The sequence below is a fragment of the Ammodytes marinus genome, assembly GCF_949987685.1.
Source record: "Ammodytes marinus genome assembly, chromosome: 9".
In the NCBI taxonomy this organism is placed as follows: domain Eukaryota; kingdom Metazoa; phylum Chordata; class Actinopteri; order Uranoscopiformes; family Ammodytidae; genus Ammodytes; species Ammodytes marinus.
In genome coordinates, this window is record NC_137213.1 from 20,429,780 (window position 1) to 20,448,792 (window position 19,013).

At 39.7% G+C, this 19,013-nt stretch overlaps 3 protein-coding genes across 4 annotated transcripts; 2 read left to right on the top strand and 1 right to left on the bottom strand.

Moving 5' to 3' along the window:
* Positions 1-1,693: 1,693 nt before the first annotated feature.
* On the top strand, positions 1,694-4,117 carry LOC307255970 (uncharacterized protein). The gene is made up of 7 exons (XM_080034805.1): positions 1,694-1,762; positions 2,299-2,399; positions 2,960-2,988; positions 3,115-3,190; positions 3,311-3,445; positions 3,524-3,621; positions 3,722-4,117. The coding sequence occupies exons 2-7, from the start codon at positions 2,306-2,308 to the stop codon at positions 4,103-4,105; spliced, it is 816 nt and encodes a 271-aa protein (XP_079890931.1). The 5' UTR covers positions 1,694-1,762; positions 2,299-2,305; the 3' UTR covers positions 4,106-4,117.
* Positions 4,118-4,300: 183 nt separating this feature from the next.
* sf3a2 (splicing factor 3a, subunit 2) lies at positions 4,301-8,770 on the bottom strand. The gene is made up of 8 exons (XM_080034804.1): positions 8,720-8,770; positions 7,720-8,011; positions 7,578-7,624; positions 7,352-7,461; positions 7,184-7,233; positions 5,585-5,725; positions 5,433-5,501; positions 4,301-5,323 (listed from the first exon to the last, which is right to left on the bottom strand). Exons 2-8 carry the CDS (start codon positions 7,915-7,917, stop codon positions 5,054-5,056), a joined length of 885 nt encoding a protein of 294 aa, XP_079890930.1. The 5' UTR covers positions 7,918-8,011; positions 8,720-8,770; the 3' UTR covers positions 4,301-5,053.
* A 1,443-nt stretch (positions 8,771-10,213) lies between these two features.
* Positions 10,214-17,649, top strand: plekhj1 (pleckstrin homology domain containing, family J member 1). 2 transcript variants are annotated; one of them, XM_080034748.1, is made up of 7 exons: positions 10,214-10,359; positions 10,489-10,598; positions 10,774-10,841; positions 11,062-11,128; positions 11,328-11,418; positions 14,255-14,318; positions 14,945-17,649. In XM_080034748.1, exons 2-7 carry the CDS (start codon positions 10,505-10,507, stop codon positions 15,035-15,037), a joined length of 477 nt encoding a protein of 158 aa, XP_079890874.1. In that variant the 5' UTR covers positions 10,214-10,359; positions 10,489-10,504; the 3' UTR covers positions 15,038-17,649. The 2 variants fall into 2 exon arrangements, with proteins under 2 accessions (XP_079890874.1, XP_079890873.1); XM_080034747.1 differs by having other exon boundaries at positions 10,214-10,598.
* The last annotated feature ends 1,364 nt before the right edge of the window (positions 17,650-19,013 follow it).

The window sequence follows — 19,013 nt, forward strand, 5'->3', positions numbered from 1 at the left end:
GAGATGACAGAGCCCTGTGGAGCACCTGTAGAGATCTTTCTGGATGAGCTGAGGTGGCCGTTAACTCTCACTCTCTGGTGTCTGCCTGTCAGGAATGAGAGCACCCAGAGTATGAGGTGGGGATTGACATCCATCTGGGTGAGCTGTTGTCCCATTAGATGGGCTTGCACTGTGTTAAAAGCACTTGAAAAGAAGTTAAGGTATCTCAACCATTTATAGGCTACCACCATATAATTCCCCAAAGTAAGTACAAATTCTAATAATAATATATATGTTTTCTTATTAAGGACATTAAATGGTCAGAAGTCAATCATTTGTAACAGGACTAATAATGTACAGCCCTGCTAGCAGCTCTCAGGCTGTACTCTAAAGCTGTGCTTTCAGCTAAACACTAACATTAACATGTTCATAGGGACAATGCTAACAACATGCATATGTTTTGTTAGTATTATGTTTGCTGTGTTGACCATTTTAGTTTGTTGTGTTGGCATGTTTATGTGTGTAGCACAAACTCAAAGTACAGCTTTTGATGGTACCAGGGAGTATACTAAATCATAATTTTGACTTGATGATGGCCTTAGATGAAAAAATTTGAGGATCGCCAGTTGTTACAATCATCCTCATGGCAACATAAATATCTGAACTGAATTTCATGTCGATCTATCCAGTTGTTGACCTGATTCAATGACAAAGATTAGCTTTGTCGCCTTTGTTTGTTATGTAGTGTGATGCATCTGCAGGTGCCATATGAGAACCAAACCTTACCTTTGTCAGTCTACACAAGGCAAAGGTTATAAAGAGTATGTCCAATTCAAAGTGATTACTGATGGATACAGCAATATGTTATTCAGCTGGTATTGGGCAGAAACCTGGAAAAGGTATATGAGTCATCAATAACACACACACACACACACACACACACACACACACACACACACACACACACACACACACACACACACACACACACACACACACACACAATGAGAATATTCACTTGCCTATTTAAGTTTGCTATGTTGCTTGGGAGAGATGCACTAAGAATGTTATTTTAATTCAAATTAATGTAATTTGACATCAAATAAATAAATAAAAATATTTATTTACAAAATGGTCAAGTGTTTGATGCAGAGGGTGCGGCTGATGGTCAGCTCATAAAAAGGAAATTGCCTCCAGTTAATGCCAGAGAGCCCAACTTCATCTGTCAAACTTCAGTGATAGAGCTGAGCAGCTTGAGACTCCATTTTCCAAGTGCAGCAGCGCTCTCTGCTGGTGAAACACAACAAAGGGTTCACATTATTCCCAAATACATGCAGGGAAAGCAACTTAAAATAGAGTCTTTACCAAACACAGCTCGGGTTGTTTCCATATGTATCCAAAGCACAAAGCCTTTTTGTTTGTTTTTAGAGGTGCTACCTTTGTTCAGATCTGTTGGATAAATTGTCACTCCTTTGATAACAAAAACAAACACAACATTTGAATAAGGGGTTTTCAACCATAGTTCAGGGTTTACCAAAACTTTTTATAACCTGTGTGGCCTTCCCCTCTCCCTCTCTTGTGAGTTGACAGCTGTATCGCACACGATAATGCCAACTCTGCCTCAGTCAAAGCCATGACTGACTTCCTTTTTGTTTTTTCATTCTCTGGCACCTGTGCTTGGCTGTCAGTCAGTTCAGAGTGTGACACGGCTGCCATCTCCTCGGAGGAACAACAGGCTGTGTGACAAAGGTAGCTGCCCGGGGGACCCCAAATGTTGAGACAGGTAGGTCCTTATTTCAACCAGGGTCAAAGGTTAAGAACAGGGAAGGCAAGCCAGGGGGAAAAATGGAAATTTATTTTTGTGTATTTATATGCGGCGAGTGTCCATCTGTCCCTCTGCAGCTGCATTGCTTCATCTATTTATAGGGCTGCTAGGACATTAGCCCTATGTCCGAGTAGAAATGTCATGTAAAACACAAAGGCCTCGCGGCATTCTTCTCTAAATGTGAAGGTCAGGAACTGCTTTGGTCTCAACAGGAGAAGTCTTTTACTCCTATCCTTTAGTGCAGCCAAAATGAAACAGTGGTGGGACAATGGAAATAACTTGTTTACTAGAGGTAAAAGAGAAGAATACTGATGACAACAACAGCAGTGACATTGTGATCCATTGACTTTCCAACAGTCTATAGGTTGAGCTGGCCTCTGACTACAGCCAGGTTCATATGCAAAGCTTTGTGTACAGTATATGTAAATTAATACATCTGAGAAATATTTGATTTTAACAAGCTGAGTTTTGAACCACTTCCATCTTCCTCTAAGGAAACGGATGGAAGAAAGCTACGAGACATTTGAGGAGGAGTTAGGGCCACCAAGGGCAGATCCACCTCCACAGAAGCCTGTTCGACAGATCCGCAGACCAGGTGAAAACAAACGAACGTGCACACGCACACACACAAACAAACAACTCAAACTCTCTACTGCCTGCAGATAAAAAGCCTACATCCATTGTACATATATTGTTCAACTCTATAAATACTTGAGAGCAGCAGCCCAGGGAGCCAGTGAAATATGACTCCTGTTCAAAAGTATTATGGTGATAATGCACCTCAGCCCAGCTGACTGGATGGTGGGTGAAATAAGAATCACTCTCTCCTAACACAGAAGCCAACTTAGCTCTTAAAGTCTTAAACGGTCCATGTAAGTAAGGGATAATGTATTTTTTTATATGGCAACTCAGAATATATGGTCCCCAGGCAGGTGTAAGCATTTAGCTTAATGCACAGCTTCCCTGAAGACTCTCAGTGTTGTCAATATTTTGTGTAAATGGGTAATAAAATATGTCGGCCAACAATGATGTATGATTTTGCCTAAAAATTAATACGGATAAATGAGTTCCAGATTGACAGCCTTGTTGTCTTGGCTTTTGTTGTTTATGATATATGATATCAACAATCAGTAAATCTCCATCTGTCTGTTTCAGAAATGTATGCTACAAGAAAAGTAAGAGAGGTTAGTTGGAAAATCATCAAAATAATTAATCTCACACACACACACACACACACACACACACACACACACACACACACACACACACAAACAAATCTTCCTTGTAAGTTACATGTTGTTTTTCAATAGGAAATGGCTCCAATTCCACAGCAACCAAGAGCAGAACCCAAAACTTTACCCAGGGAGCCCAGCTTCCCCAGAACAAGTGAGTCATTCCCATCCTCAACATTAACCCTCCTCAGCTTCATACTATTTTATTCACATTATTATCACATTAGTGGATTCCAATAAAAGCTTCCCATCCTGCTACTTGTGTTTCCCTCAGCTAGCTTGCGTAAAGCTATGTCCATCCAAAACATGACCCAGATTGAAAGACCGTGGGAGAATGTCACCCTCAACCGCTGTCTTTTCGTGGCCATTGCAATCCTGGTGCTCACCTCAGGCTGCCAGAGGCTAAATGGCAAGTAGACTAGCAGGAAAACATAGGACCAACATGACATGCCTTCTGTAACTGAGTTGAATCTTTTATGAAAAACAGAAGCTCTGCGCGGCCAGGGGACAGCAGAGGAGGAGGAAGAAGATGCACTGACAGTCAGACGGTCAGGCACAGTAAGACACAGAGGACACCCACTAGAGGTAACACGGTCTTTGTGATTTGTTGATTTGACTCTTATCACCAAATGTTGAGGTAAATACACAAACTCAAGACTACTCTATGTTTTCTCCCCTTCTCCAGCCTGAGATAACTCTATGGGAAGTCTTATTTTCTTGGATGCCAGATCTTGACGATGAGGAGGATGAGGACGAAGACGAAGATGGAGAAGTGAAAAGAGGAAAGTCGAAGAGGGGAGCCACCGCACAAACATCCAGTCGTCTCAGAAACAAGCCTACACCGGACAAGACGCTCATGAAGAAAGGAGGACCGAAATTAAAGGACAGGAGAACCAAGAGAAACAGGGATGAAGAAATCGTAGACAAGAAAGAAAGAGACAAAACGGAGGAACCCGAGGAGACAGCAGACGATGAAGGTGAGGATCAAGTGGATGAGGAGGAGGAACCAGTGCCCATGAAGAAGAAAAAGTCGGGAGAACAGGAGAAGAAAAAGCCTCTTAAGTCATGAGTTCATTCTTTATACTGTGGCTGACACAAATTCATATCCCAAACAATTTTCATTATTTAATAGAAGTTGGCACACCTGAACTCAGTAATACATTCTCTCCGTCACATCTTCAGATACGACCACCAACTCATAAATGTGTGCTTCCATTGCGCTGACAAAAAAGAACCAATGCCGATGTGTTACAGCTTTGTGTTGCTTTGCTAGTCAAACGGGGGTTTGTGTGATGGAGCTATGACTTCCCCATAAAGACATTTGCAATTTTATTGAATTTATTGTGCCGACTGCTTTATTTGAAAAGTCCATGTGATCCTTTGATTACCTCTAGTGTTAAAAGATCAACAGCAATTTGAATACATTGTTTACCGACAATGGCAGCTTGGTTAACTGTAAGCAGTACTACTTACTGTGGCTAGAAGGATTATCAATAATGTTATGTTAAGTAATTTACTAATTTTAATTTAATAACGGCTTTAGAGAGCCCAGTATAAAAGTATCTTTTGTGTAAATTCAAGCTTTTACAGTAACCAAAAGACTAAACATTTCAGGAGATTCTGCAGTGTTATTATTCTTGTCTGCTCTCATGATTGCGGGATACATCAATCAATCCCTATTTTTGTGAAAACACAGATGCTAATGTTATTTTTTTTCTCCACAAAATTTATTACAAAAACAGCATCTTAAAAGATGAGCTATTTTCAATCATAGCTCCGTATTCAGTATCTACGCATTTATACAAAACAGTATGGTCATATGGGCAGCCCTACACACTTACATAAACCAACACATGTATAAAACAAAAGTCAACAAAATGGGGTCTTTAAACATAATTTGTAGGGATCATAAAATGAATAAACCTGAACTATCTAAATGGAGATGGTCATTGCAGACAGGCAGGGCAGTGTGAGTGCACACCATGAAATAGAGTAATCATGACACGCTGGTAGGGGATCAATTATTAGACATAAGGCCGTCAGGAGGAGGTGGTCTCATTGGCATGGGGGGCATGGGCATCCGATGGGGCATGTGGGGGGCGCCCGGGGCACCAGGTGGGAGAGGAGGGATGGACATGCCTCCTGGCGGGGGAGGGGGCATACTATCTGGTTGGCGATTTCCAACTCCACTCATGAGAGGAGGGGGGCGTTTCACACCCAGAGGGGGAGCTGGACCGCTGGACTGCTGAAGAGATTTCTCCATCTTGAAGTGGAACTGTAGGAAGAACTGGGAGGAAAAATAACATGAAAGACAGGTTAAACCACCTGTTTACTGTTCTCAAATAAAATAGCCAGGTTACCTTTGTGGTAACAAATGCTAGTCAGCTTATCAATACCTGTTTAGTTTCTCTGTTCCAGTGGGTCCAAAAGCGGTTTTCTGCTTTATCAATTTCTCTACTGGGTACCTAAAAGAACAAAGCAGGTTGATGTTAAGTCAGAGCAAGAATGAAAATATTTTGAACCCCATAGAAGCACAGGTTCCACTCACCTTAAAGGCAATAGTCTCATATGGTTCAGCAGCTAAAAGCAGGTACTGCCAGCGACGATCTGGAGGCTCAATGCGCTGTTCATAAGCAGACATGAAACGATGCCTGGGTCCAATTCCTTCAGCGATCTCTGGGTAGTCAATCTAATGAACAGAGAATAAGAAACCTGGTATTGTCTTTGATGGTCGAACCTTAACGGCTAAAGACAATATCAAGGCCAATACCGATAGTGTCCGATATCATAATAATTATTAATGTCTTTGTTGGTGGTGATGTGAGGTGTAAGGTTAGGAAGGCTTAGGCAACATAGCAATTTTAATTTAAAAGAGTAACACATATACACAAATGCATTTAGGATTATCTTAACCCTAACAGCTTTGAACTGTTTGAATGCAGAACACCAGAACTCATCTTGTGAATTGCTAATTCTAATATTAATGTGTGCTATATCACATAGCTATGGTCTTAAAATGAATATTTATTTTATAGTTGTCAGTCCGATATCCGATACGTAGATTGCAGCCATATCGAACCCGATACCGATATTGGATCGGCCCTATCCCTATATGTGACCAAACTTTTTAGCTTTTATACAGACTGTGTATGGTGAAAAGGTTAACTTATGAGGGGTATACTACGAAGAAAACTCAACAGAGCCTGGCTCTCTTTTCATGAAATGGCTCAACATAACCTAGAGCCCTAATAAGAGATAATGGGTATCACAACGGCGAAAATCAACTTCATATTTTGAAACAGGTTCTCTTTATTAAGGCTCTGTGTGCGTTCACATAAATGGGGTGTTGGGCACCTCATTTGACTCTTCTTCCGCATAATATGGAACGATCTTGTGCCACTAACTTTACACAAACAGACTGATTGCGAGCAGCTGACATAAAAAAGTGTGCCGCTTACTTCACCGAAGAGTTTGTCTGAATTATCACAGAACAGCAGAAAAACAGAGAGCTGAAGGCAAAACTGCTGTCAGAAAATAACTAAATTGATTCATTTATTTATTTTACCGATAGTTCACTCAGTGCGTAACGTGACATTATGCAATTAAACGCCAAACTTGAGTGAGCAGATTTAAACACTAGATGATTTAATTACATTTTCTATATTCTTAATCTGTAGTCCCACTCAATAATGTAATTTAGACTACTGTATGTCTCATACTGTCCCATAATGAACGGTATACTTTTGAATGAATTGTGATGAATAAAAATAAACTTATTAGCCTAAATACAAAGCATGTGCTTTCTGTAAATATTTCGGACAAATATGACTACTGTGCAGCAGTTTACAGTTTGGTAAGCTGTGTTACAATTCACTCTGGGCTGCTGTAAATTCACGGCTTCGTTCCATTCATTAACGTACAGATCAATAAGACCCCGTTTCCACTTGTCTTTAACATGTGGTTTTTGTGATCTGATCACATGAATACAGCTCTAACTACAGGTGAAAACACTCTCAAGATGCATTGAGATCGGATCACAAAGTATTCTCCGTTTCATAAGACTACTCATATTAAAATGTAACGATTTTAAATAGGAAACAGCAAGCCTGACTCACCAAAAAGGCAGACGCACACCAAACAAACTCACCTGGAAAAGTAAAGACTGCTGTCCTGTCTCTTGGTCCCTCTGTTTTGTTACTATGAAGAAGAGAAAGGCATGACCACATGTCAAAATACAAATACATTTGCAGTGAAACCACTATCAACATAAACTTAATTATGACTGCAATCATACTTAAGAGCACAGCCATCTTACCTTTGTAACCTGGTCGACCAATTTTGACAAACTTCTTGACCTCAACCTTTACTTTTGCTGGAGCTGGCTGAGCAGGAGCTTCTTTTGCCTCCTTGGCTGCTCTCCGCGCTCTGTAAAATACAACAAATATAGTTTATAACTGTTAAATCAGACACAATAGGTTGCTGCTCTACAGCATTTTCCATGTGAGACGGGTAAGGGTTGATAAGACAAGATGTGTACTTACAAGTTGGTCTGATGTTTCTTTCCTTGAGTGTGAGCCAAGTAGCTGCCCTGTAACGAAGAAGGAGAGCATTTAGCATTTTTCTCCTTTAACAAGACATAACACCAAGTTCAGATGACATAATCCACATTTTGTGACTCCTCACCTCATTGTTATGAAGCGTCAAGCAAAGTTTGCATTCGTACGACCCTAAATGATTCTTCATAAAGTAGGGGTCTTTGTTGATGTCAATGGTCTCCAGGGCCAGCTGACGTAACCGCTCTCGCCTGTCGCGGTTACTCTCAGAGGAGGACGCCACCCCACCGCTCCCCGTCTTCCCTCCAGCTCGATGCTGGAAATCCATCTTTGCAAGGTGATGGGCCCAGTCACGCAGACACCCACACGTGTATGCCCAGTGAACACTGGACCGATACTCAAAGCAGATCCTTCCTGATTAACTATAGGACACATAAAACACAATGATGTAAATAAAGAATAATATATAACCATGTAGTCCTGTGTTGTTGTAAAATACAGTGACATGAGTGAAGTCACACTACCACTTATAATTAAACATTACAAGACTATGGTATTCATGTAAGTGTGTAACTTAAATTAAATGTATATCGTTTAAGGAGCCTATTAAGTAAAGCAAGTGCACTCTGTATTTCAAGAGTTGTTAAAAACGTTAAAACACAAACATTTATTGTCGCAGTCTAGCTTGAAGTTTAATGTAGGCCTATTTTACAACCAAAACAATTACTTCTCAGACCATTGAAGATGATAGAAGAGACCGGTCTAACTGTTGGAAGTAAAGTAATATATAAAGGAAGCATTTTTTTTAAGTACTAAAGATCAATAATTGCAGTTAATAGGGAAGTTGTATCACTCCAAGCCGTTTAAATGCATTGTATTGTGTCATGTATCTGCGACTACAACATTGTTAGGTGTAGTGCGTTAGCATAACGTAAGGTACGACAATGCTATTGCTAAGCTAACAGTGTTATCAGCCAGTAATGAATGGATTTAGACAAATACAAATGAACGAACGACACGTAAAACGTAGACAACGTTGAATGTTCGATGATAGATTGGTCAACTAAACGACAAAGCGTTAACTATACTTCACAAGATGTTACGAACAATTTTTTTCCCGAAACACTCACCAACACCACAACGAGAAGATCATGCCGACATACCATACGTGCGTAATGCGCATGAGCGAGTAGCTTCTTTTTCTTCTGCTTCGGTCTTTGGCGGTTGGCGAAAAGCTTCTACTGTATTACCACCACCTCCTGGACAGTAGAGAATAACCCACAAAAAAATAATTTATTTCTTCTTTGTTTTGTAAACAGGTCCAAAAATCAACAAATGCCATGCCAGGGGATACAATAGCCTATTAATTTACAAAGCCAGTGAGCTTTAGCATTACAAACAGAAGATAACCTACATTGCCTATAATAGCCTAATTGTTTTAATCGTTAGTCGTTTTCTTATTTGGGGAGTAGGCTAGTTAATAGTTTTAGGCCTATGTATTGTTTGGTTTGGTGTTGTTCAAGTAAAAAAAAAGTTAGTTGTAGGCTATGTGACATTTTTAGATTAGTAGCCTAATAAACCGTTATTTGATCGTTTTGTTACTTTTAGGGAAACCAAACCAAAACATTTTTAAACAAAGAGTAAAATCAAAATCTGTTCAAGTTCTTCCACACGCTTTTAGTACGGTCACAGTGCCAGAATAGATGAAGAAATGTTTCAGGGAGTAGGCCTACATCACAAAATGAGCAGTTTAGATTGATGTCCTGTAAGTAGGCTAAGACAGGAACTTTCTGAATAATATCTATGAAGATTTTAAAAGATACTGCTCTTATTTTGTTTTTCAAAAGATGTTAACATGGTAGTACCTATGGGTAGTACAAATGATTTTCCAAACAAGGTAGCCTATGTTCCAAAATTGCTCCAGTTGGCCAAATTCACAACATAAGGCACACAGATAATATAATTCTGAAATAGGTGACTTGTACCTCTATTGTTGTTTTTGGTGAAGAAAAAAAACATATCTGTCCCACAGGAGCAGGCATATTTGCTAGATTGGGAATCTGTCATACAGGTCCTTGTTCCCTGTACCTAATAACATAATGAGGGGACAGCATCCATGATTAGGGTATAGGCTACTCCTTTGGAGTTACAGGTATTCCAAACTTAGAGAGAAATTCAAATGTAAAGTTTATGTTTTATTTATTCTTGTCATTGATGAGTTTTATGTCGTGATTAATAAGAACAAATGCTATATTTCGAAGTTTAAAAGATAAATACATCATATTCGGTCATTTCTCCCCCTTTGCCTATCTGTTTGTTTTAAGCAACACTTGACCGTCCCAATTTAACAGTGGGTGTCCCACTTACCAATATCCCTTTAATTTGTACGGTCAGTTGGGGTTTGAAGAGGCATAACTTTATCTGTTTGGTATTTTTCCATTTTTATTTTTAAATTGTGTAAAACACAAGCATAGTTTAAAAATATGTATTTAGTTGTTATAGGCTAATGGATTAAGGGACATGAAACGTGAAATTACCAAAACTGTCCCACTTGAATACTAGCGTACACTGTTCGCCTAGATTGGCCCTCATCGAGTTCCGTAGTCCGATATTGCCAGCAAGGAGTGTCACTCCAGCCAACCAAGACGAGTGTGTGTCATGGACCTATAAGGTGTGTGTCCGATATGTGGCGAGGAGAGATGTCGGCTGGCTGAAATGACCAAGCACAGTCCGTCCCTGTTGGAGAACGTCAGATAGTGAGGCATCGACGGTATAAAAACTACTTTTTTACAGATATTCCCTCCTGTTATCTCACTCTGTTAGTGTGTTAAAATACATGGGAATGGCTCGGCGGTAGCGAAAGTGTCCTCGTGAGCGTCTTCAGCCTCTTGACTTTCAGTACGCCGCTGACCGTGATGCGTTTCAACGAGAAGGAACTGGTGTCGCTGAGCCGCCAGCCCTCGGAGAAGGCAGCCGAGATGGGGATGCGAGGACCCAAGAAAGGAGACGGTAGGCTACGGTTTGTTACACACCGAGTCCACTTCCGTTTCATGTCATTCGAACAACATCAGTACTAGCAGCAGCTTTTGTCAGGGTCAACCACCGTCATAGAAACGGTACGTGTCATTCAGGAGCTGCGGTGACTGTATGTGTTTCAACTCAGTTCCCCTTTGTTGTTATACAGTGTTGAAGAAGAGGCTGGTGAAACTCGTCGTTAACTTCCTCTTCTACTTCCGGACAGATGAGGAGGAGGTCTGTCGATGTTTGAACACCTGTTCATAGGCCCAATGCCTTTATTGACACAATATTTCTCTCTCTCTCTCTCTCTCTCTCTCTCTCTCTCTCTCTCTCTCTCTCTCTCTGTTAATTGTCTTACCTGTAGGCCTAGTACTGCATGATACAAGTGAAACCACTTATGGTAAAAGTTACACCAACACCGTGAATATTAATGAATTCTCTATTTATTTGTCAGCCAATTGGAGCTTTGCTGTTGGAGCAGTGTCGGGTGGAGAGGGAGGACAGCCAGACCTTCTCTATTGGTGAGCTGCAGTGTATTTTATATCATATTGCAAGTTAATAACCTGCACTTTCTTGTTTACTGACTGAGTTTGAGTTTTTATTTTGATATGTCACTAAAATGCCATATGTATGTGTATCAGAGTCCATTACTTCTGACTTTATGTTACAGTTAATCTTCATGAATTTTCTGAGTAAATTTATGTATTCTTTTCATTGTAGCATTTCTGGATGAAGCAGAGAAAAAGTATCTGTTTGAGTGTGACTCTGAGGAGCAGTGTGGGGAGTGGATGGACTCCATCATCAAGGCCAGGTAGGACTGACTGAGATCATAGGTCTATGTTTGGTGACCTGAAATTTGGCTGCAAGTAATTTTATTACATTTTCAAGTAAAAATACTAAAGGTTCTCCATTTGATATTATTACAAACTGAATTCTTTGACTTCTGTTTTTGACATTTTAAAGACTAAAAACAAAGGTAAGAGACAAAACAAACAACAGTAAAAAATGGTCATTAGTTGCCTTACACTTAACATGATGTACGATTTGATAACACAATTTTGAGGAAACAGCTTGTCGCATATGTTTGAAACTGATTAGATGTCAACATTTAACAGTGGAGCATCATTGTTGTTGTTGTAAACACACACACACACACACACACACACACACACACACATATATATATATATTAGTGGTGGGCCGATAACGGCGTTAACGGCTGCGTTAACGCCAGACTCTTATCGGGCGATAAAAAAAATATCGCCGTTAATCTCTTAATTCCACCTCCTGTTCGGCTCAGGGGAGATGCTGTTCGCCGTCGGGGTGAACCCCCTTCCGCACGTGAAGGCTCGCTTCACGTGCGGGAAAGCTATAGTGTGAGCGGCCACAGCTTGTATTTTGGTCATATCTAACACTGGACTGCAGGCCTATATAAAAGTGTTGTACCTTTGCTTTCTTTGGGTTAAAAAAAACTCCATCAACTCAGTATCCGTCTAGTCCAAAAAAACTCTGTCAGCTGCTGCTGCAGACGGTGTGCAGACGTGCTCGGAGAATCGGCATCGGCGCATCAACAGTCATTCAATGCAGCGGCAGTAATCATACAACCGAACGGTGTAGAAAGTCCCGTCAGTTAAAAATAGTGATCCAGATTTTAAATCCATGTTAAAATCGGAAGGATATAAAGCTAGTTAGCTTAAAAAAAGTAGCAAACATGTCAACTGTGATGTGTTCAGGCCGGCTCAGTAATATGATTGATGTGTTCAAATGCAACACAAAAAAAAAGAAATTTGAGATTTTGGCGAAACTTGTTTTCCCAGCAAGATAAAATAGATAGTAAAGATGGAATGGAATTATGACCTGTTTAATGTCCTATCTAGAGCTATGATCATATCAGCAATTAAAGCAATAATACAAGTTCTATTTCAACAAAATAATAGAAAATTATCAATTTTGATATCAATAAAGACTTGGATCGTTAAGGAGTCTTGAAAATGGTATCAATATCAATACAAATTAACTCTCCTGTCATCTGAGAGAAATTAAGATGATTTAATTTTTTTAACCGTTAGTATTTACCGGTTAAAAATATTATCGGTTGACTGGTTTACCATGGACATCCCTTATACTGTATAAATGTATATCATACATTGTATGTTTTTTTTTGTGTTATCCCAGTTAAGTTTATTATTAATTTTTTATCATTTAATATTACTTTTAATAGTTCCGGGACGTTGGAGCAATAACCTGGTGTTTTGACACTTCAGTGTGCACTGTGAATTTGAAGTAATGTTCAGTTTTTGAATAAAGATGCAGCATTTACAAATGTTTATTTTTTTTATCCGATTCATCGATTAATCGAAAAAATAATCGACCGATTAATCGATTATTGAAATAATCGTTAGTTGCAGCCCTAAACAATTCATCGTTACCTCTTATGGCCTACAGTTCAAAGTTCATGTTTAACTGAATAAACAGTTTGTAAACACAAGTACATCTTGTTGAACATTATTTATTTTCATCACCAATTATCATAGTAGAACAGCTTCCTCAAGCAGTTTGTGATGCATGTTGGAAACAGGAGATGAGCCCCTGGTCTGATGCGCCACCTGGCTTGAGAAACACGTTCTCAAAGACTTACTTTGAGTCATTATTTAGGGAGCACACACATATTATGAATGAATTCAAATGAGCCATTTTAATCTAGATTAATCTAGATTAATTTCAAAATTAATCTAGATTAATCTAGATTTAAAAAATTAATCTATGCCCACCTCTAATATATATATATATATATATATATATATATATGCCGATGGTAATCTAGGAAAAACAACTAAAAACAGCAATATTTCTATATTGTTTCAACAAAACTATGGCCACATTATAGAACCTATTTTGTTAGTCTCAAAAAGTGAGTTCCCTAAAGCCAAAAGGGCTCAAACATCTGTAAGTGAACACTGCTCTGTTGTTGGTTGTGGCTTTTGCAGGTCTGAACAACTCTGTGTGTTTGAACCGCCAGTAATAGACATTGGGCCAGTTTCACAGACATGGATTAAGCCTAGTCCTGGACTAAACGGAATTTTGAATGGAGATTGTCTATTGAAGGTACAATTTAGTCCAGAACTAGGCTTAATCCATGTCTGCGAAACCGGCCCATAATGATGGAGCTGTTTTCAGAGACGCAGTGTCGGCAATGTCACTTGCGTGGAGCAGTCTTCAACTGATCCATCTTCACGTCACTGTGTTCTTTTTGCTAGGGAATCCATAAAGCTTCCAAAACCAGGAATGATACTGGAGGATCTTAGCGTTATGGCTTCCTATTGGTGTTTATTATACTGATGATGCTACTGTACCTATGATCTGAGCTTATCCGGCTGACATTCTTCAAATAACAGTCTACAACCAACACACAGCCAACGTTTTATGGCTAGCTTCTGGGTGGAACATCCACTCCTATGTTTATACATTTGTGCCAAAATATTCTGTTGCAATGATTTGGTTAATATGACATTGTGACCTGTAGAAATGTGCTTACTGAACCCAAACAGGGTTAATTAAGAATATGTTACAAGCCTAGTTACATTCATATTATTTGTATTTGTTTGAACCCTGTTTTAACGTTAAATGCATTTTTACTTCTCTTGCAGTTACGAGTTCATGAGGAAGAACCTGATTTTCTATCGAACTGAAATCCACAGGCTCACTGGCAAGGTAGGACTCTTCCCAGCAGCATTTTAATCCACTCAATGCCACACAGATGGTATTTATATCAAACACATAAGGAAGATATAAAGCATGAATTGTATTTGTTGCCAAGTTTCTACCCACTGGAATGTACATCGACCTCATCATTATCAGTAGAAGATAGATCCATAGAGGGTAGTAGTGGGAATAGTATAGGGAAGTAGTTTGGTAGTTAAAGTTCTGCAACGTTTTGCTGTTGAGATTTACTTTCTAGACATCAAAAAGGACCTACATATATGGAATTCAATTTGTTGGTACTTAAAAAAGCACATACATTAACTTTTGAACAACTTAAAAGCAGAGGTAAAAAGTACATTCACTCAAGTACTGTACTTCAGTAAAACTTTCAAGGTAGCCTTCTTTTACTTATGAGTATTTCCATTTTATTCAACTTAACTCCTACTTAGTGGTAGTATAGCATACTCCACTAGATAAAACGGTGGGTGAAAAGTAAATATCAACACTATTTACTCCACTACATTTGTCTGATAGCTTGTGTTACTTCTCAGTTGTATATTACGTTTTATTCTGCTTCTATACTTTAGGTTACTCTGAGCTTTTGCTTTCTCACTCAGAGTCTGCTTTCTCCACAGGACCCTTTGGAGCAGTACGGTATATCAGATGAAACTCGCTTCCAGGTCAACAGCAGCCTGCAACTTATGCCCACAGATACCTCCTCCCTTTAGATGGGCCTCCTGGGACTGGAAAGACTTTATTTTTCATATTAGTTCACCTTGACATTCCAACATTCACTAATCACTGGTTTGACTGTGGCATTAAGCACGCTTTAAGCACACACTCTTTTTAGATCTTTACCTCTCTGAATGTATTTAGCGTTGTTACAGTCAGAAAAGAGACTTCTTATATAGCTGTTATAGCTGGGTATTTGAAGCCATGTAAAGTGATTTCCATTATTTTTTCTTGTATGTTATTGTCAGTCATTAGAGGTAACATGGGGCCGTTGAAAACTCAACACTGTCTGTTTTTGGTGGAGGGGAGTTTAGAAGCCATTTGAACCATTTTCAGGCAAAGTATTTTGTACTATGTTTTCTCCTGGACATACTGCTCTTTCAGATATTTTGATTTCACGGGTCTCTGTGAATGTACTTGTGCTGTACAGCTGTGGCTCTTACTTTAAGTAGGACAATAAGTAGTAATAATTAGTAACATGAGCATGACTGTGTTCACCAGGAATCAATCCAGGACTTCTGAACTGTTTGTACCAATATTAATCAAGTAAACAACACTGTTTGTAGAAGTTCATGATTATTAGATGCCCAGTTTAGGCAGTTAAAACTTTGCCGATTTGAACTGCACAGGTCCTTTGATCTGCAGAGTTGAGCCATTCAATTTTTTAAAAAAAATTAAAATTAGCTATCGCATTACGGATAAAATCTTGCCCATTAAAGGTACAACGAGTAAGTCGGCACGTTGGCGACACCTTTGAACAAAAGCGGTAGTATTTTTACGACGCCAGCTGTCGTGAAGCTGTTTTCTAGCTCGTGCAGGGCCTCAAGATTCAAATAATCAGGAAGCAATATAGTGCGTGTCCGTGTGTTGAAAGTGTGAGGGCACCGGACTCTTTTCGGCTCGGTGAGAGTGGTTAGTGACACAGCATCAACTACACCTGACCTGATTGCAATGAGTTGATCCATTGTCACCTCTCACGGAGCTGAACGAGTATGTGTCCCCAGTCCCCACACAAAGCGAATGAACGAGAGACGGCAGTTAGTTATGGATCACGATGAGGTAATGTGTTTATGTTGTTGTAAATAATGACTATTTCAGATGAATAATGGTCATCTGATGATGCTGGTGAGGCAAAGTAAACTTTGTTTTAGTAGGCTACCGCTCATTCATTTAGGAGTAAACACTGCAGTCTAGGTTCGCTGCGTGAAATTGTGTATACGTTGCTTGGCAACGCCCTCCCGCCCGCCTATCACTCTCCCTTTGAGCTTTTCTTCATTGCATTTTATTTTTTTTTCTTTGATGGTTCAGCCCCGTTATCAGTCATTATGACGACAAATAACTGTCTCAAACAAGGCTCCCGCTCCCCTTCTAGGATGACCAGATCGCATTTCCATTACTTTTCACACGTCCCGCAAATTGAGACGTTGTCCCGCATTGTTATTGAAAGTGAGCCCCCCTTTTTAAATGCGTGTTTTATAATCTGGCATTTATCCGATAGCTGTCAGGAGACAGCAGTCTCCGTTTGTCTGTGTGTGTGTATCAGGCTGCTGGGCTCAGTGGCTCTGTGAAGGTGCTGCCTGCAGTGCTTCAACGTTCACTTTCCTGTTACTTCAAAATAAAAGCCAACTCACGTTTGTCAAGTGAAATGCTAATGTGAAGCCAGTGAAATGCTTTTAATGTGAAGCCGCAGCCTTAATGCTCTATTTGTTTAACAGTAGCTAACTTAACTGCTGCACGCTGATCTAAAGATAGTGTTTTTTTAATTTAGAAAGCCGTGTCTCTGGCATTACCGGTGGTGACACGAGTTTATTTTGCTAAAAAAACGGCACTTTGTCCCGCATTGTCCCGCACAAACGTAGTCTTTGTCCCACATCTGGTGAATTGGGATCTGGTCTCCCGCTCCCCTTCCCTCACCTGGAGTGATAGGCTTTTCAATTCACGTTCCTGCGCCACACTGAAATCTGCGACCAATACGGATATGTGACCATAGAGCATGCACGCGTGAACCGAAAATCGGACTGGGTGTACGACCAGATCAAATGCAGTAATAAAAACTATATAAAAACGTCTTTCTTTGCACTGATGGTCTCGTTTGCTGTTAAAGGTAATTTATGATTATCAGAGGAAAAATTAGGCTGTTTAAAAGATATTTAAATGTTACTCGTTGCCGCTTTAAATGTATTTAATTAATTAACTATACAAAACTGAACTTTACAGAGTGTTTAGTTTTGTTTTTGTTATTAGAAAATTCAAATTACCTACTTGTACTTACCCGTAGCTTTTCTGTGGCACTTTGAATCCTTTTATCTAAGCTGTTGGACCTCATTGGGATACCACTCTTGACTTGATTTTTATTTTTCACATCAATTTGTGTCAGTGTGGCTCATGTATACAATATAGGTGAAGCTACAGCAGAGTTGCCGCTAAAGGTGAGGTGAAATTCAACTCTCAACCACATTTCACTATTTTGCTGGATTCTGCAATTTTGTGAAGCATTTATTTCAGCAGTCAGCTGCCCACATAAAGGTTACTGAATGTGTCTTTATTTGAAAACTTTTGCACATATCGTCTGTTTTTACTTAATGTTAGATAAAATGTGTTTCACTGGTGTCTCTCTTTTTCTTCAATGTTATTTTAATGTCTTACAGACACAAATTTGATGTTTTTGAAACTATGTTTTCTCAGTCATTTTTAACTATTAGTGCAGCTGGTAACCAGAACGATCGTGCATTTTGTGATAAAAGCATGAAATTTGGTACACTTATAGCCAAAGGCATTCTCAAAAGATTTGGATATGGAGCCACCATGAATTTTCAAAATGGCGCCCATGGCAGCCATCTTTCAAAATGGCTGTCAGTAACAACTGTTCGCTTATGAATGATGGATATAATATGATGTTTCAGACTTATTTACCATACATAGTACTTGGTAAATGTCTTTTGGATAATCTAAATGTGTCATTAAATATTCAAGATGGCTGACATCTTCAAGATTGCAGCCATCACTTTTATGTCTGATATGGGTGATCTCGGTGTCAAACCAGTATTATTTTTTTGCACGATCCATACAGGAGTTTGAGATTGATTCCAAGAAATCAGATAACACACGTCACCATGACCAAACAACAAGTGTCCAGGTCTCATTCATCAAAGATGTACAATATTTGGTCAGTGCAATGGAACACTTTGGAAATCCATTTGAAGAGGAAAGCAAGGACCTGATTGTTCTCCACTCAAAGGAACTTGCTGGACCTTCAGCTGCTGAGGTAGTCAGAAAGGTGAAGCAGATAGGAGAGCACCAATTTAAGGCTTTCACCAAAGAACGCCTTGTTGAGAGAACAAAGACAGTGGACAACACCATACCAAGAAATAAGCTTCTGGTGTTTGGTACTTAAACCGTGAGGAGAGTATCAAAACCGAAACAGAAAATGGTCTCTCTCAAACAGGACATGGAGCTCTTTTCAAGGTTATTCATTGCTTGCCAGACCCGAGATGGAAACCTAGAGGAGTTCTTTCGACACGAGAACCAACCATTTCCACCAGCGCTTTCTGATGGGGGAGGTCTCCGACTGGGAGTGAAGAGTGATCTGCTTCCATGCCTGGAACAAGTTCACAGTGCGTACTCTGACACTCCAAAGGTTACCTGCACCATTGTAGATGGGGCAGCCATCATCCAGATGCTGAAACCAAGTTCAGTAAAAACCTTCAATGACTATGCCCATGTGATCTTCATTCCATATCTGACCAGAAAGTTTTAAACTGTGTCCAGGCTTGATCTGGTGTGGGACCGCTACTTGTCTGACTCTCTGAAAGCTGCTACGAGAGCAAAGCGTGGCACTGGAATTCAGAGACGTGTGGTAGGTGATGCAGCCATTCCAAGGAACTGGCAAAACTTTCTTAGAGTTGACAGCAATAAGACTGAGTTGTTTGCCTTTCTCTCGGAGGCTCTGCTCAGATGGTTTGTGCAGGAGGA

Excerpts from the sequence above, each read along its gene's own strand:
- plekhj1 (XM_080034747.1), top strand. The coding sequence starts at position 10,505 with ATGCGTTTCAACGAGAAGGAACTGGTGTCGCTGAGCCGCCAGCCCTCG. Across the intron at positions 10,599-10,773 it reads AGGACCCAAGAAAGGAGACG|TGTTGAAGAAGAGGCTGGTG; the intron begins GTAGGCTACGGT and ends GTTGTTATACAG. Across the intron at positions 11,419-14,254 it reads GACTCCATCATCAAGGCCAG|TTACGAGTTCATGAGGAAGA; the intron begins GTAGGACTGACT and ends CTTCTCTTGCAG.
- sf3a2 (XM_080034804.1), bottom strand. The coding sequence starts at position 7,917 with ATGGATTTCCAGCATCGAGCTGGAGGGAAGACGGGGAGCGGTGGGGTG. Across the intron at positions 5,502-5,584 it reads ATGAGACTATTGCCTTTAAG|GTACCCAGTAGAGAAATTGA; the intron begins GTGAGTGGAACC and ends TTGTTCTTTTAG. Across the intron at positions 5,324-5,432 it reads GGAACAGAGAAACTAAACAG|TTCTTCCTACAGTTCCACTT; the intron begins GTATTGATAAGC and ends TTTTCCTCCCAG.
- LOC307255970 (XM_080034805.1), top strand. The coding sequence starts at position 2,306 with ATGGAAGAAAGCTACGAGACATTTGAGGAGGAGTTAGGGCCACCAAGG. Across the intron at positions 2,400-2,959 it reads TCGACAGATCCGCAGACCAG|AAATGTATGCTACAAGAAAA; the intron begins GTGAAAACAAAC and ends TGTCTGTTTCAG. Across the intron at positions 3,446-3,523 it reads AGGCTGCCAGAGGCTAAATG|AAGCTCTGCGCGGCCAGGGG; the intron begins GCAAGTAGACTA and ends TATGAAAAACAG.